General features: G+C 32.9%; 1 protein-coding gene across 5 annotated transcripts in view; it reads left to right on the top strand.

Moving 5' to 3' along the window:
• Positions 1-15,200, top strand: part of dock11 (dedicator of cytokinesis 11) — a 152,593-nt gene that overhangs the window by 29,329 nt on the left and 108,064 nt on the right. For all 5 annotated transcript variants that reach the window (XR_012382568.1, XR_012382567.1, XM_073907182.1 and 2 more), the window contains exons 7-12: positions 1,350-1,484; positions 1,731-1,905; positions 7,131-7,210; positions 10,771-10,854; positions 11,139-11,279; positions 14,068-14,301. Coding sequence is in view for 3 of the 5 variants with exons in the window: in XM_073907182.1 (XP_073763283.1) it covers positions 1,350-1,484; positions 1,731-1,905; positions 7,131-7,210; positions 10,771-10,854; positions 11,139-11,279; positions 14,068-14,301 (849 nt within the window). In the remaining 2 variants the exon portion in view is untranslated. The remainder of the gene's footprint in view (positions 1-1,349; positions 1,485-1,730; positions 1,906-7,130; positions 7,211-10,770; positions 10,855-11,138; positions 11,280-14,067; positions 14,302-15,200) is intronic.

Below are 15,200 nucleotides of genomic sequence, written 5' to 3'. Positions count from 1 at the left end.
TGTTAATTTAGTTATGATGTTTACAAAATAATTCCACATAAATCTGCAGATTTTTTTTACAAAATTTTCAGCAGAAATGGCAAAAAATGTGCTCAGAATCTGTCTGGCCCTAGTGATAAGTAACTACAATACAAAATTCTTACCAGAAATGCCATCAAATGAGGCAAATTGGTCAAACACAAACATTGGCACACAAATTGACACCCAAGCACTACTTCAGGACACCGCACCTTTTTTTTTTTTTTTTTTAGTTTTTTTTTGTACGCACAAGATTGTGGGATATCATCTATGCTTCTTTTCAATTTGATCAGAAGAAGGTACCTCTTGAGACAGAAAGTGAAGAAGAATTTAGATTCGGACTTGCCATCATGCCTTGGAATGGTGCCTCCAAATGTAGCATTTTAAAGTATTTATACGCAGGCATCATTGTATTATTAAGAAACATGTGTATTAAAAATTTTAGCCTGTGTTTGTGTTTTGACCCTCAAAACACATGGTTGTCACATTTGAAGAATTTGTTCCAGTCTACTTTAATGCTCTATCAAAGAAAAACCAATGGACCACAAAACCAATCACAAGTGTCATTTGTTTAGATTTGAAATTGAGAGAGACAAAATTTGGCCAAAACACCAATATTTGAAAGTCTGGGGGTTCAAAAAAATCTAAATATTGAGAAAAACTTTAATTGTTTAAAAAATTAAGTTTAAAGTTATTTGCAATGCACATTAGTAAACATTCATTCATTCATTCATTTTCTTTTTGGCTTAGTCCCTTTATTAATCTGGGTTCACCACAGCGGATTGAACCGCCAACTGATCCAGAATAAGTTTTACTCAGCGGATGCCCTTCCAGCTGCAACCCATCACTGGGAAACATCCATACACACTAATTCACACACATACAATACAGAAAATTTAGTTTACCCCAGAGGAAACCCATGCCAACACGGGGAGAACATTTATACTCCACACAGAAATGCCAACTGACCCAGCTGAGGCTCGAACCAGCGACCTTCTTGCTGTGAGGCAATCGTGCTACCCAGTACCCATTGCGCCACCGGGATGCCCTATTAAAACATTACATCTTGATATATTTACAAAATGTCTTCTTGTAAGATATTCTTTACTTAAAATTGATTTATGTTTCCCAGCACGCTGCTGGATTGCAGCTGGAAGGGCATCCGCTGTGTAAAAACATAGAGTAGTTGACGGTTCAATCCGCTGTGGCAACCCCTGATAAATCAGAGACTAAGCCGAATAAAAATGAATGAATGAATAATATTGATGTAAATGATCTATTAATAATAGACAGTACCCCTATCTCTACCTTCCGTTTTGTTTTCTCCACAGGTGTTCAAGAGGAGATATTTCTACCTGTCTCAGCTCCCTGATGGCTCCTACATACTAAATTCATACAAAGATGAGAAGAACTACAAAGAATCAAAAGGCTCAATCTATCTGGATTCCTGTATAGATGTAGTTCCGGTACACACTTTTTTGCATTCTTATACGGTTGTTGCAGTCCCGCTTATCTTGTAAATATCTGGCTTAATGCATTTCTCAGGAAGTTCTACAACATCATTAAAGCAGGCCTTAGGCTGGGGTGTAATATCAGTTACACAACCAGAGGAGTGTTTCTTACTGAACACCCATTATTATTACAACCACAAACCACTCTTAAAGTCGCCATGTTAAATTCCTCCATCGGCTGACACAGTACTTTTCCTGCAGTGCCCTAAAATGCGGCGCAATGGCTTCGAGCTGAAGATGCAGGAGCGCTACAGTCACTATCTGGCGGCCGACAGCGAGGCTGAGATGGAGGACTGGGTGAACACGATAAAACAGGCCTTACTCAGCACAATGGAGGACCGGAGGAATGGCTCAGAAACGTCTGAAGGGTCTCTGGGTAAATAATGCACACACACACACTGAAAACATGAGCACACATGATCATGTATCGCATGTTGTGTTTGACCATGGTATAACAATATATACTGGTTCGGAAATGACATTAGTGTGGATGAATAAGGACAGAACATTAACTCTTAAAATGCATTTGTGTCCGTTTTGACCTGGAAGCTAGTGTATGTGTTTAAATGAGTCTGTATGGATGTTTCCCGGTGATGGATTGCAACTGGAAGTGCATCCTCTGCATCAAACATGCTGGATAAGTTGGTGGTTTATTCCGCTGTGGCGACCCGATTAATAAAGCGGCCAAACCGAAAAGAAAATGAATGAATGAACACAAATAAAGATGTTTTGAAGAAACAATAAAACAGGTACCCATTGACTTGTATAGAAGAGGAGAAATAAATGCACTATGGAAGTCAATGGTAAATGGGTAACTTTTTAAAACTATCTTCTTTTGTGTTCAACAACAACAAAAAAAGAACCTCAAACAGGTTTGTGGTAGATGACAGATTTTTCTCTTTTGTTTTTATTAAGTAACAAAAACATTTGTGAAGAAAAAAATGAAGTGTTTTAAAGGTTTAATTTACCCTAAAATGAAATTTGCTCTCTATTCACTCAGCCTAAAGTGGTTCCAATCCTTTACGAGTTTGTTGAACAGAAAAGTAAATGTTGTGAAGAAAGCTTAAAACTGATAACCATTAATCTCTGTAGGAAAAATAAATACACTATGGAAGTCAATGGTTACCAGTTGTGAACTTGTTTTTCAAAATATCTTCTTTTCTCTTCAACAAAAGAAAGAAACTCAAACAGGTTTGTGGTAAATGACAGAATTTTCACTTTTGTTTTATTAATTGACAAAAATTTTGTTAAGTAAAAATGAAGTGTTGTAAAGGTATAATCCACCCTAAAGTGAAATTTACTCACTATTTACTCCGCCTTAAGTGGTTCCAAACCCTTATGAGTTTGTTGAACATAAACAAAGATGTTTTGAAGAAGTTTGTGACTGGTAATCATTGACTTTCATAGGAAATACAAATACATTATGGAAGTCAATGGTTACCAGATAAAGTTTTCAACGTTTTTTGAAAATATCTTCGTTTGTGTTTAAACAGATGAAAGTAACTCAAACAGGTTTGAGGTAAATGACAGAATTTTCATATTTGTTTTTATTAAGCGACTAAAATTTTGTGAAGTAAGAATAAAGTGTTTTAATAGTATAATTCACCCTAAAGTGAAATGTACTCTCTGTTTGCTCACTATTTTTGATCAGAATTGAAGATATTTTAAAGAAAGGTTGAAACTGGTAACCATTGACTTTTATAGGAAAAACAAATACACAATGGAAGTTAATAGTTTTTGTTTTTCAAAATATCTTCTTTTCTGTTCAACAAAAAGAAAGTAACTCAAACAGGTTTGTGGTAAATGACAGAATTTTCACTTTTGTTTTAATTAGGTGACTCAAATTTTGTTCAGTAAAAATGAAGTGTTTAAAAGTACAATTTACCCTAAAGTGAACGCCTAACACCTAAAATGCCTAAAACCGTTAACCAATGACTTCCATAGAGGAAACAAATACACTATGCAAGTCAATGGTTACCAATTTTGGGCTCTTTTCAAAATATTTTCCTGTGTTCAACAGAAAAAAGAAACCTGAACAGGTTTGTGGTAAATGACAGACTATTCAGTGTTGAGTGAGCTATCCCTTTAAGAACATCAAAATACAAGTAATCTTTTTTTAAAATTTATTTTAAACTATTTTTTAAGTTATGGTTTTGCATTCAGGTCATTTTGGATAAAATGAACGACTATTAAGTGACAAAAAAGTTAAAATAATACTATCAAATATAGTCATATTTCATTCTTAGCATTTGTTCCATGTCTAATACTCTTTAAGACTTCGAATGTCGATGCTAAATCTGAAAATCTAACTGTTAACTAATAAAGTGTTGCTGCATTAAACACTGATCTGATTCATACGTATTGAATCAGACACGGAAAGTTCATAAATCCACTGTGTTTGTTTGAATACAGGGTAATACTGTCTGCTGTTTTGTCATGCTGTTAATAAATAGTTGTTTTATAAATTTAGTCTGTATTTGAAAAATTCTGGATAATAAATGGAGTTTCATTTAAATTCAGTTCATTCCTGTTGATTTAATAATTCAAATTCTCAGATTGTTATTGCAAATTTCATACATCATTATATGATACATTGATATATTCAAATAAGATTTCTCCTTAGCAAAAACATATATATATTGTATTGTATAATTGTTGTGGTTTATGAAGAATTTGACGTTTCAAGAATTTTTTTATAAATAAAAATGTGCAAATAAAATGTAAATATCTAAATAAAATGGTAAATCCTGGTAGGATTTAAAACTATTTTCACGTTCATTCTTTAATGAGAAGCTTCTGATCATGACGGATGCTTCACAAAACAATAATTCAGATCCAAATGAACCTGGAATGTGAAAACAATATGCAAATAAATGCATTATGAGGGTTATGCTATCCATCATGAGATCACCAACATCACTTTAGGGATGTAGTGACTCTTGCGTCATCATCAAAATGAGGTCACTCTAAAAAAAAAAAAAACCTGGTGAATTGGCTTTTCATTGTTTTGCTTTGGTCTGGCTACACATACCACTTTCTTCATAATAAAAATGTCCAAATATCCACCACATATCCAAATAATAAGCAACATTGGAAACCCCTGCTCTTTGTTACTTCCTAAAAAAAGCTTAGTTCCCATTCTGCTCATTTCAAACATCATATTTAAAGCAGATTAATTTGTAGTTTTTTTAACCTATTAAACCTTTGGCTGTATATAAATATGACCCACTGAATTATAGAAATAGCACAGCGCTGTTGCATTATAAGAGATGCAATCTTCTGGGCTCAGAGTCAATATTTTCTCTTTGTGATGACAAAGGATTGAAATACCAGGGAGGCTTTATTCACATTGAGGAGCTTTGGCCTGATAAACAACTCCCTGACTGTCTGTGGTGTAAACTTTGGCCTTTGTTTTCAAAACCTTCCATATGCTGGTCATGAGGAAACAAAATTATGTTTTTAATAACAGGCTTTCGGTTTGTAACTTCTCCGTTTTTATAATATAATAATAGGTGTGAATCAGATTTCAGTTGAACTGACACTGTTAGTTTTGGCTTATCTGTAGTTTGGTGTGTGTGGTGGTGCAATTAAGCAACTAAGTAGTATCTGTTAACAAATCTGTTAAGCAATCACAACTGTAGAAGAGATAAATAAATAAATAAAATGACAAAAAAGTTAAAAGTCTGAAAGTGCATTACACAGTTTACATTTTTTTATTTATATTACAATAAATTTTTTTTATTTATATTACAATTAATTTTTTTTATTTCAATTTAGTTTAATTTTATTTTAATTTTAGTTTATTTAGTTTAATTTTAATTTAGTTTAATTTAGTTTATTTATTTTAGTTTAAATTTAAGTTAATTTAATTTTAATTAAATTTAAGTATATTTAGTTTAATTTAGTTTTATTTCAATTTATTCATTCATTCATTTATTCATTTTCTTTTCGGCTTAGTCCCTTTATTAATCTGAGGTCGCTACAGTGGAATGAACCCCCAACTTATCCAGCACATGTTTTATGCAGCGGATGCCCTTCCAACTGCAATCCATCACTGGGAAACATCCATACACACTCATACACTATGGACAATTTAGCCTACCCAATTCACCTGTACCGCATGTCTTTGGACTGTGGGGGAAACCGGAGTACCCGGAAGAAACCCACGCAAACATGCAAACTTCACACAGAAACGCCAATTGACCCAGCCAAGGCTTGAACCAGTGACCTTCTTGCTGTGAGGCGACAGCACTACCTACTGCGCTATCGTGTCGCCCTATTTCAATTTAAATTAATTTTCATTTAATTTTTGTTTGTTTAGTTTACGTTTTAGTTAATTTAATTTTAATTTAATTAGTTAATTTAGTTTAATTTTAATATAGTTTTTAGTTTAACTTTTAATTTAATTTAATTTAATAAATTTAATTAGTTTATTTAGTTTCATTAAATATTTATATTTATATTTTTATTATTTAATTGTAGTTTAATTTTAGGTTAGTTTATTTAGTTTATTTATTTTAATTTAATTTAATTTATTTTCATTGCATTTCATTTTAAGTTAATTTATTGAATTTTTTTTTACTTTTTTTTTTTAGTTTATATCGTTTTATTTTATAATTTTATATAAAAAAAATATTTTTGCCACATTTAGAACAAGAATTATTTGATGGCATATATCACAGTGCTGCAACAAAATACGTAGTAATTGTTGTTTTCCACCTATTTCTCAAACAAATTAAATATATATAAAGACATGAAATTTATGATGGTTACTTTTATTTAAAAAAAAAAAGACAGGATAAACGTTTCACATTAACAAAAAATATATCTGAATGACGATGGAAAATTATTTCATATTTTGAGATTTTAATTTTCACAAACATTATAAACATTATAGTAGAGACTTTTATAATAGACACTTCAGTTAAATATACTTTATAGCTTATATTTAGACAGTGTTATGTTTTTGGTGGTTGAAGGAGCACATCTTTTAGAACAATATTAACTGAATATTACTTGAACAGATAATGTTAATATTACAACCTGAGTTTAATTAAACTATTTAGGCCACAATCATCAATAAAGAGGCAGATATTTTGCCTTTGGTATTAATTAATACATTTATCTACAACATCCATTAGGTAAAACCTGTGATCTAAGTATATCCTATTCATGGGTACCAGTTTATAAATCAAAAATGTTCCTCCTCACAAGCAACCCACCCTCTCTAGTGTGTGTGTGCACATGAATAAATGAGGGCAGCTGAGTTTCTGGAAAGCTCCATCTATAGTGCCCCTGATTTAACACAGTTTTTCACACACACATGCACACGTTTGTAGTCACTGATGCAACTTTTTATTCCAATAGACTCAAAAGTTAAGCATAAACTCATTTGACTTTTAAATATGTCTGACACGTTAATCAGCTAATATGTCATTTAGACTTTTACCGCTTAAAATTACCAGTCAACCATGACGGTCAACACTTCTAAGATAAGCCTATATTCGCCTGATGCATTGCATAATAATAAAACCTGTGGTCAGTTATGCATGCAGAACGAGTGAGTTTGCCCTTTGATCAGCAAGTGTCTCTTTCCCTCAGATGACGACAGCAGTAGTCAGGGGAAACCAGAGAGCATCACCGAGAGCTTCGGCCGGAGTCTTCATCCTGAGCTGATGAAGGTACTTGACATCATATCATTACAATGCTGACTGGAGTGCTTTGAGGGCTTCTTTGTGCATTTGTAAGTGTCTGTGTATAGATTGCTAATGGTGCTGAATATTTGACGATAAGCCATTAAATTATTAAAAAATAATACACTTGATGTGGTGATGCGTTCTCGATGGGAAGCAGAGTGACTGTTACAACTTGTGTGTAATTTATTTTCTAATAATTCAACAGTTATGAGTCAGTCATTCTGCATATACTGGAATTACAACGGTTTAGGTCTTTGTCAAGACATTTGTTGGGTTTATGGGTTTTTAAAAGTCCCGTGAAGTGAAGTTTGAAATGTGAATTTATTATATTCGATGTGTTACATAATCTCAACTGAAACATGAAAACCGGGTGGGAAATATAGCTCCTCCCCTTTTTAACAAAAAAACAGCCAATAGCATTTTGTTTTATTACAGCTCTGTCAGTGAGAGTGGTTGAGCTCAAGTACATCAAATTTAAAGCAAATTAGAAGCCTTTTAAGTAGGGCATGTCCAAACTAGGGCCCACGGGCATAAGTTGGCCCACCATCTAGGCATCATGGGATGTTTTCAAGGTATAGTGCTGTTTGGAAAAGTCAAGGTATTAAAACCGTCAAATTTTTCTGTCATACCTTTCCTAAGGTATGTTTAAGTTTTTTTTTATGTTTTTTTTTGTTCTTTAGGACAACAGTATCTTCAGTAAAAAAAATAATAAAAAATTGTACAGAAATCTGTGTTTTTGAAACAAATGAAGACATCAGAAATCAGTGATTCATTTGAATTATCTAGCCTGACAGGTCTCTTGATCCAAAATATTATAAAAGTTTTTCAAAATAAAAAATATTGTGTTCAAAGGGAAAAGTTTTAGTTTTTTACCCAGACGTAAGAATATATTTTAAAGGTGTAATCACAATATTGAAAACCGTGATGTTTTTTATCCAAGAGATAAATCCCCTATCTGAGAAGAGAGGGAGGGCTCTCAATGATATTTGTATTTGTTTTTTATACTGCATTAGTTAATACGATTTAAAGTAATTTTTTTTTCTATTTTTTAAAAAATATTATTAAATAAATTACGAAATTACCCATGGCGACTTTAATGTGATATCTATATCTATATATTGGTATAATTACCTTTGGCCCACAGCTCTCAATGACATGGTTTTTTTTTCCCATACGAAAAAGTTTGGGCACCCCTGCTATAGAGCATTTTATTGGTCAGAGAATTTGATGAGATCCTGAAGTATGAGCTGATGTCAAAAAAAGGGTTGATCTATTCGGGCGGAAGTAACAAACTGTAAGATTTGGATGTTTATATCTTCTAAATGCCAATTCTGTCACTGTTTTAAAGCACAATAGCTTATACTGTAGGTGTCCTTAAGGCTAACATACTGATACTAACATCTGAGCAAGCAATGTTTTCTCTTCACTGGAATGTTTAAGCATATCATGTAAAGACTTTTGCCTTGTTTAGATTTTTTTTGACAGATGTATGCTGTGGTACTGAGTTAAATATGACTATAAGGCCCCATTTACACTTCCAGTTAATATGACCCAATTCCTCAAATGTGACAGATTGGATCTGTTCTAGGATGCATTCGGTTATTCAGAGATCGGTATCAGGCCTCCTTTATATGTTGAAATAAATCATATATGTGACAATGGGACTATCATGTAAACAGGCAGATCGGATTCATTGAGGCATTCTGTTTTGTACGCCATTAAACTTGCAACTATGTGGTACTTCGCCGCGGTTTAATGACGAAGATGGAAGAGTGTGTTTGGAGACGCTGATGCAGTAAACAACAACAACAGAGGAAACATGGAGAAAGAAAGTGGTTATTCGCCACAATTTGTTCCCACTAGACCCGAGATCTCTCTCGTACCCACAAATTCCTCTGAATGCTGAAGGACACCATATATAAACCATGCCATGGCAGCCCTTACCCTTCTCCTCCACCTTAAAATCATTTTAAAGTTGGGCAAACTTTGCATATTTTGCAGAGCTAAAAGCAAGACGATATCTTACATCGTGGATAGTGAGATGCCGGAACCTGCCTTTATGCATGCGCGACATCGTAAATTGTATGGCAAGTGTAAACACATTAATTGGATATGGGTCACAATTAAAAGAACGTGTAAACAGACAGGCAAAAAAAATCAGATATAAGCAACAAATCGGAATTGGGCATCAAGACCTAACCGATAACACTGAACACTTGTCATTTTTGAAAACACAAGGCGCACTGTTGATATGAAAAACAAACAAAAAAAATGTTTGTTGTGCTTTTCATGTTGCTAGGCAACCAATGTATCAATGGTCTTAATGCCATTAATGACATCGGGAGATTTTTTCCACGGAGTTGTCTTTTTATTCATTTTTTTTTAACTGCAGGCATTCAGAGTGCTCTGATAAAAGTCAGAGTCACCTGGGACACATAAACAGCATGCAAAATGTTCACTGCCAAAAGAAAACTATTTTAAATAGGCACCCCTTACTGCAAAGAAATTCATTCGGTGTGATCTGGGCCTAATGCATCCTGCCTGGAACTACATTAGCTGTGCATTTATTTTAAAATAATTGCATACTTAAGAATGAGTTATACAATCTGTTCAACATCATAAAATCCAATTATATATATATATATATATATATATATATATATATATATATATATATATTTAATATTTTCCAAATATGGATATTTATTCAATAAGCATGTTTCCACTTTAATCACCTCATCTTCGGGTATAGAAAAAGTTATCCTCTTTAGTTGAATGAACATATTTGTAGCATAAGTTCATGTAATATCTCAAAATACGCTTTAAATTTTGAATGGAAACATCATGCTGCATTGTTTAATTCAGACTAGTGCCATGTAAATAAATATTTGTTTTGTATTTTTAGCTAAGTCAGAACAAGTCAAACTTTATTTATAGAGCATTTCAAAAAACACAGAAGTGAGCCAAAGTGCTGTAGAGAAATATACCACAAAACAAGCATAATAGTATATAAAATACTTAAATATATAAGGTAAAATATAGCTAAGCTAACCAAAAAAGTATATAAACTAAAATCAGTTGGTGCTGTAAAATCAGCTGTCAAAAGCCAATGAAAAAGTTAAGACCTATTTTAAATGAAAACAAAGAAGAGGCCTGTCTAATGAGATATATTTAATATAACCACTTTCTATTTAATCAAAATGACATTAAATCATAGCGGTGCCAATACCCTAGTGGTTAGTGTGTTGAATCATGGCACCAAGGTGCTCACGACCGGAATTCGATTCCCAGCTCAAGATCCTTTGCTGATCCTTCCCCTATCTCTGCTCCCCATACTTTCCTGTCTATAAATCTCCACTGTCCTATCACAATAAAGGAAAAAACTCTTAAAAAAGGTAAACCTTATATCTCATCCTTTATTTTCTCAAGAAGGACACAAATAGAAAGGGAATAGAAAAGACTGTCAAAACTCTTGTTAATGAGGTCTCTATACACTGTGCTCAACTCCGTGCATCACTTCATTTTTTTTGTCCTGTTCTCTTCAGTATGCTAGAGAAACTGACCAGCTGAGTAAAATGAGCAGGAATGAGGGCCGACAGAAGATCTTCTCCCTCGATCCTGAGGTGCAGGTTAGTCAATTTCTCCCAATTATCACCTTCTGCATTACAAAGCGGAAAGCAGTCGGTAGCGCGCCGACAAATGGTGCACGTCAGGGCGTCCTGAGTTCAAATCCTGGCTCGAGGACATTTCCCTACCTCTACCCCCCCCCTCTCTATCTCTCTCTCTCTCTCTCTCTCCAACTTTGCTTCCTGTCTCAATACTGCAAAAAGCCCAAAAATAAATCTTAAAATAAAAAAAAAAATAGAAAGCGGAATGCAAAATGAGTTAATGAAATGTCCCTCTTTCCCTTTAGAGATTGGATTTCTCAGGCATCGAGCCTGACGTGAAGCCATTTGAAGAACGATTTGGCCGAAGAATCATGGTCAGTTGTCACAACTTGACCTTTAATCTGCAAGGATGCGTCAGTGAGAAGAATGACGGTGTCTTGACCAATGTGAGTAAACACATTTAAACACAAGGAATGGCAATATTTATTTCTAAAGCTACTGTAATGGTGATCACAGTCAAGACCAGTATTAGCTGGTACACTGTAATATATGATATCTTTGAATCATTTTCAACATAAATAATAAAAAAAAGTAAATAAGCCTTTTAGCTCAGTTGTACACAAAGGACTTCACTATTCTTATTTGTCGTCTATAGAGGACTTTTTTTAATGCATTTTTTCATATTTAGAAAGAGTTTTAAATCTTAAAGAGGTAATCCTTTCATAAATCCTAAAGATATATCTGACATTTCAAATCAGAAATGCTTAAGAGGGGATGTCATATTATTTTCTGAATGATTGTTTTTTTAAATTATTATTGTGTTTAAGGAAATGTTGAAATGACTAATTTAATAATGATTATAAATGTATATAGTTAGTAATATGGTCACACTTTATTTTGATGGTCTGTTTGTTGAATTTAAGTTACTTTGCAACTAATTCTCATTAGATCATTATAAGTAGACTGTTAGGTTGGGGTTAGGCTTAATGTAAGTTGACATGTACTTGCAAAGTTTCTTATAGTCATGTTTGTTGTAGGAGCAGTAACAACAGATATTAAGCAGACAGTCTACCAATACTCAAATGGACCTTCAAAATAAAGTGTTACCATCAATATGTATATAGTAACAACAACATAATAACAATAATTATTATAATACTATTAATATTATTTAATGAATATTTAAGGCATAATATATAGTTAAATTAATATTATTTTTATTACTAATACAACTACTAATGTAATTTTAAAATACTTTACATTAATAATATTTGTATAAAACTATATAATAATCAAATAAAAATAATTGTGTTGCCTTTTAATATTTTTACTGGTGCTGTGCAAAAATTAATTGTGATTAATCACATCCAAAATAAAAGTTTGTTTTCACAAAAGATATGTGCATGTATTATATATGTTTATTATATATATTTAATGCACACACACACACATTATAGCAAAACCATGCAAATCTTGTTTATGCATACATATTTAATAATTTATATAATTTGTGTCATGTATCTATATTTTATATCTAAATATAAATAAATAAAAAGCAAATACATGGCTGCATTTGAGTATTTGTCTTTAAATAATAAAAATACAACATACACACGCATATATATATATATATATATATATATATATATATATATATATATATATATATATATATATATATATATATATATATATATATATATATATATATATATATATATATATATATAACAAACCTTTTTTTTTTGGATGCGTTTAAACGCGATTAGTCTTTGCCAAGCACAAATTTTTATATATATTTTTATCTGATGTACTGAACAGAGCATGCACAATAAAATGGATGCATTTTCTGAAACGTGATTCCTAAGCTACAAACTCTACATTCAAAATGTTTTTAAAAGTTAAATATACAGTTGAAGTCAGAATTATTAGCCCCCCTGTTTATTTTTTTCCCCAATTTTTGTTTAACGGAGAGATTTTTTCAACACATTTCTAAACAATAGTTTTAATAACTAATTTCTAATAACTGATTTCTTTTATCTTTGCCATGATGACAGTAAATAATGTTTGACTAGATATTTTTCAAGACACTTCTATACAGCTTAACGTGGCACTTAAAGGCTTAACTGGGTTAATTAGGTTAACTAGGCTGATTAGGGTAATTAGGCAAGTTACTGTATGATGATAGTTTGTTCTGTAAACCATATATATATATAGCTTAAAGGGGCTAATAATTTTGACCTTATATTGGTGTTTAAAAAATGTAAAACTACTTTTATTCTGGCCGAAATCAAACAAATAAGACTTTCTCCGGAAGAAAAAAAATATTATCAGACATACTGTGAAAAATTCTTTGCTCTGTTAAACATCATATGGGAAATATTTAAAAAATAAATTAAAAAATAAACGGGGGGCTAATCGTTCTAACTTCAACTGTATGTGTGTTGACTACTGTATAGCTTTCTCTACATGGTGCGTCAAACTACCACAAACACACAAAGAGCGCCAGCAGTTAAACTGAAGGACGATAAAGTTGATAATTGGAAGTGATGATGAATGAGAGATTCTTGGCATGAGGACAGTGGAATCATCCAAAACGCTGTGATGAATGCTGGCGTTGGGAAAACTACTGAACACTTCAGGACTTTCCCACACTTTGTTTGCAGGATCTAGAGAGACAATACTAATAGCAATGGAGTGAAAATACATTACAGAGAAATATGCTGGTTATGTACATATGCCTTGTGCTATTTAAAGGGGTTGTGAACTTATTTTCTACTGTTCTCTGAAGTCCAATTATAATGTTAAATCTGTCAATCTGTCTGCAACAAACTGTTTAATCCTGAGCATATTCATCTTATTCTTCACAAATGAACGGGCACAGTTATTGGATTGTTTTGGCTCGAGACTTGCTGTCTCATTCACTTTTATTGATTTTTAGACGTTAAAAACAGCTCGTTATGCTGCTTGGTGTTGCAAATTGATATTTTATCTTATTCTTCTACTTTTTATGTATAGTCATAAACACACTAGTTTGATGTTTTTCTACCTTTTATTATAGGCAATTCCCCCATTCTTGCAAAACAAATGGGCACACTTCCACATTACATAATAAGGTTAATATCGTAAACCCCGTCTTCATCACATGTTGTGTTATTGCTGTGCTAGCCCTGCATTCGCAATGTCAAATAAAGATGGGATGACTTCATTCTGTGAGTTTTGGTTTGTGCACAGGTGGAGCCGTTCTTCATCAGCCTGGCGTTGTTCGATCTGTCCAAAGGCTGTAAGATCTCGGCAGACTTTCACGTTGACCTCAACCCTCCCTGCGTGAGGGAAATGATTCAGACGGGCTCTGCTGGAACGCCGACAGAAGCAGGAGAAGATGAAAACGACCCAGTCAAGATGAACGGACATGGCCTGCCGCTTCTCCAGAGAGTCGCAGAGTCTCTTTTACACTTCCCCACTCAGGTAAAAGATCATGACACGTACATTATGTAATATTGGGACAGGTTTGTAAAAAAAATCTGAGAAGTCACTTTAAAAAAAAAACCTCTTCAATGCCAAAGTACTAAAATGACCAACTAAAAGGTAATTGTATATCTTGCAATAAAAGTTCTTGGTGGTTGTCAAGGTGTCTCTACTGTATGTGGTTGTTAAGATATACTGGAGTATTTAGTGTATTGCTCTGTAAAAAAGTTTTTATTATAATGTAATGTAAAGTCATGTAATTTATCATCATTTAATCTGACGCAATGTAATTTAAAGTTATAATAATCCTTGTATAAGACAGTTACATCACTGTGGTAAACCACGCAGCAGCACCTTGGCAATCACGTAAAACTCATATTATGTTATGTTATATATTATATTATATTATATTATATTATATTATATTATATTATATTATATTATATTATATTATATTATATTATATTATATTATATACCCAACAGGCTGTTGTATAATGGTTATTTCACACCAGATTTACATGTTAAGTCAATGCAAAGATGCAATTAGACATCCTGTGCTGACTTTTTTGCGCAATTGAGGCAAATGAAATTGAGTGTTTGGCCACTAATTGAGCGTTTTGGTCACTTGATGTGCTTAATGCATGATTCACTTGAAATGTGTGAGTTGAAAAATTTGAACTTTGGCTCCAGTCAAGAGCTTACTCTAGTAGCAGTGGTCATCCAGTCAAAAGCATGCTCTAGTAGCGGCCGCCATCTAGTCAGGGGCTTGCCCTAGTAGCATCCGTCATCCAGTCAGGAGCTTGCTCTAGTAGTGGCCATCATCCAGTCTTGCTCTAGTACAGGGTGTCTGCGGAGTCCTAAAAAGTAATAAAAGTTGATAAATCAATTTTGAGAAAA

Source organism: Danio rerio, chromosome 7 (assembly GCF_049306965.1).
Source record: "Danio rerio strain Tuebingen ecotype United States chromosome 7, GRCz12tu, whole genome shotgun sequence".
NCBI classification, from domain to species: Eukaryota; Metazoa; Chordata; class Actinopteri; order Cypriniformes; family Danionidae; genus Danio; species Danio rerio.
The sequence above is the reverse complement of the archived record's forward strand: the minus strand, read 5'-3'. Positions and strand labels throughout refer to the sequence as shown.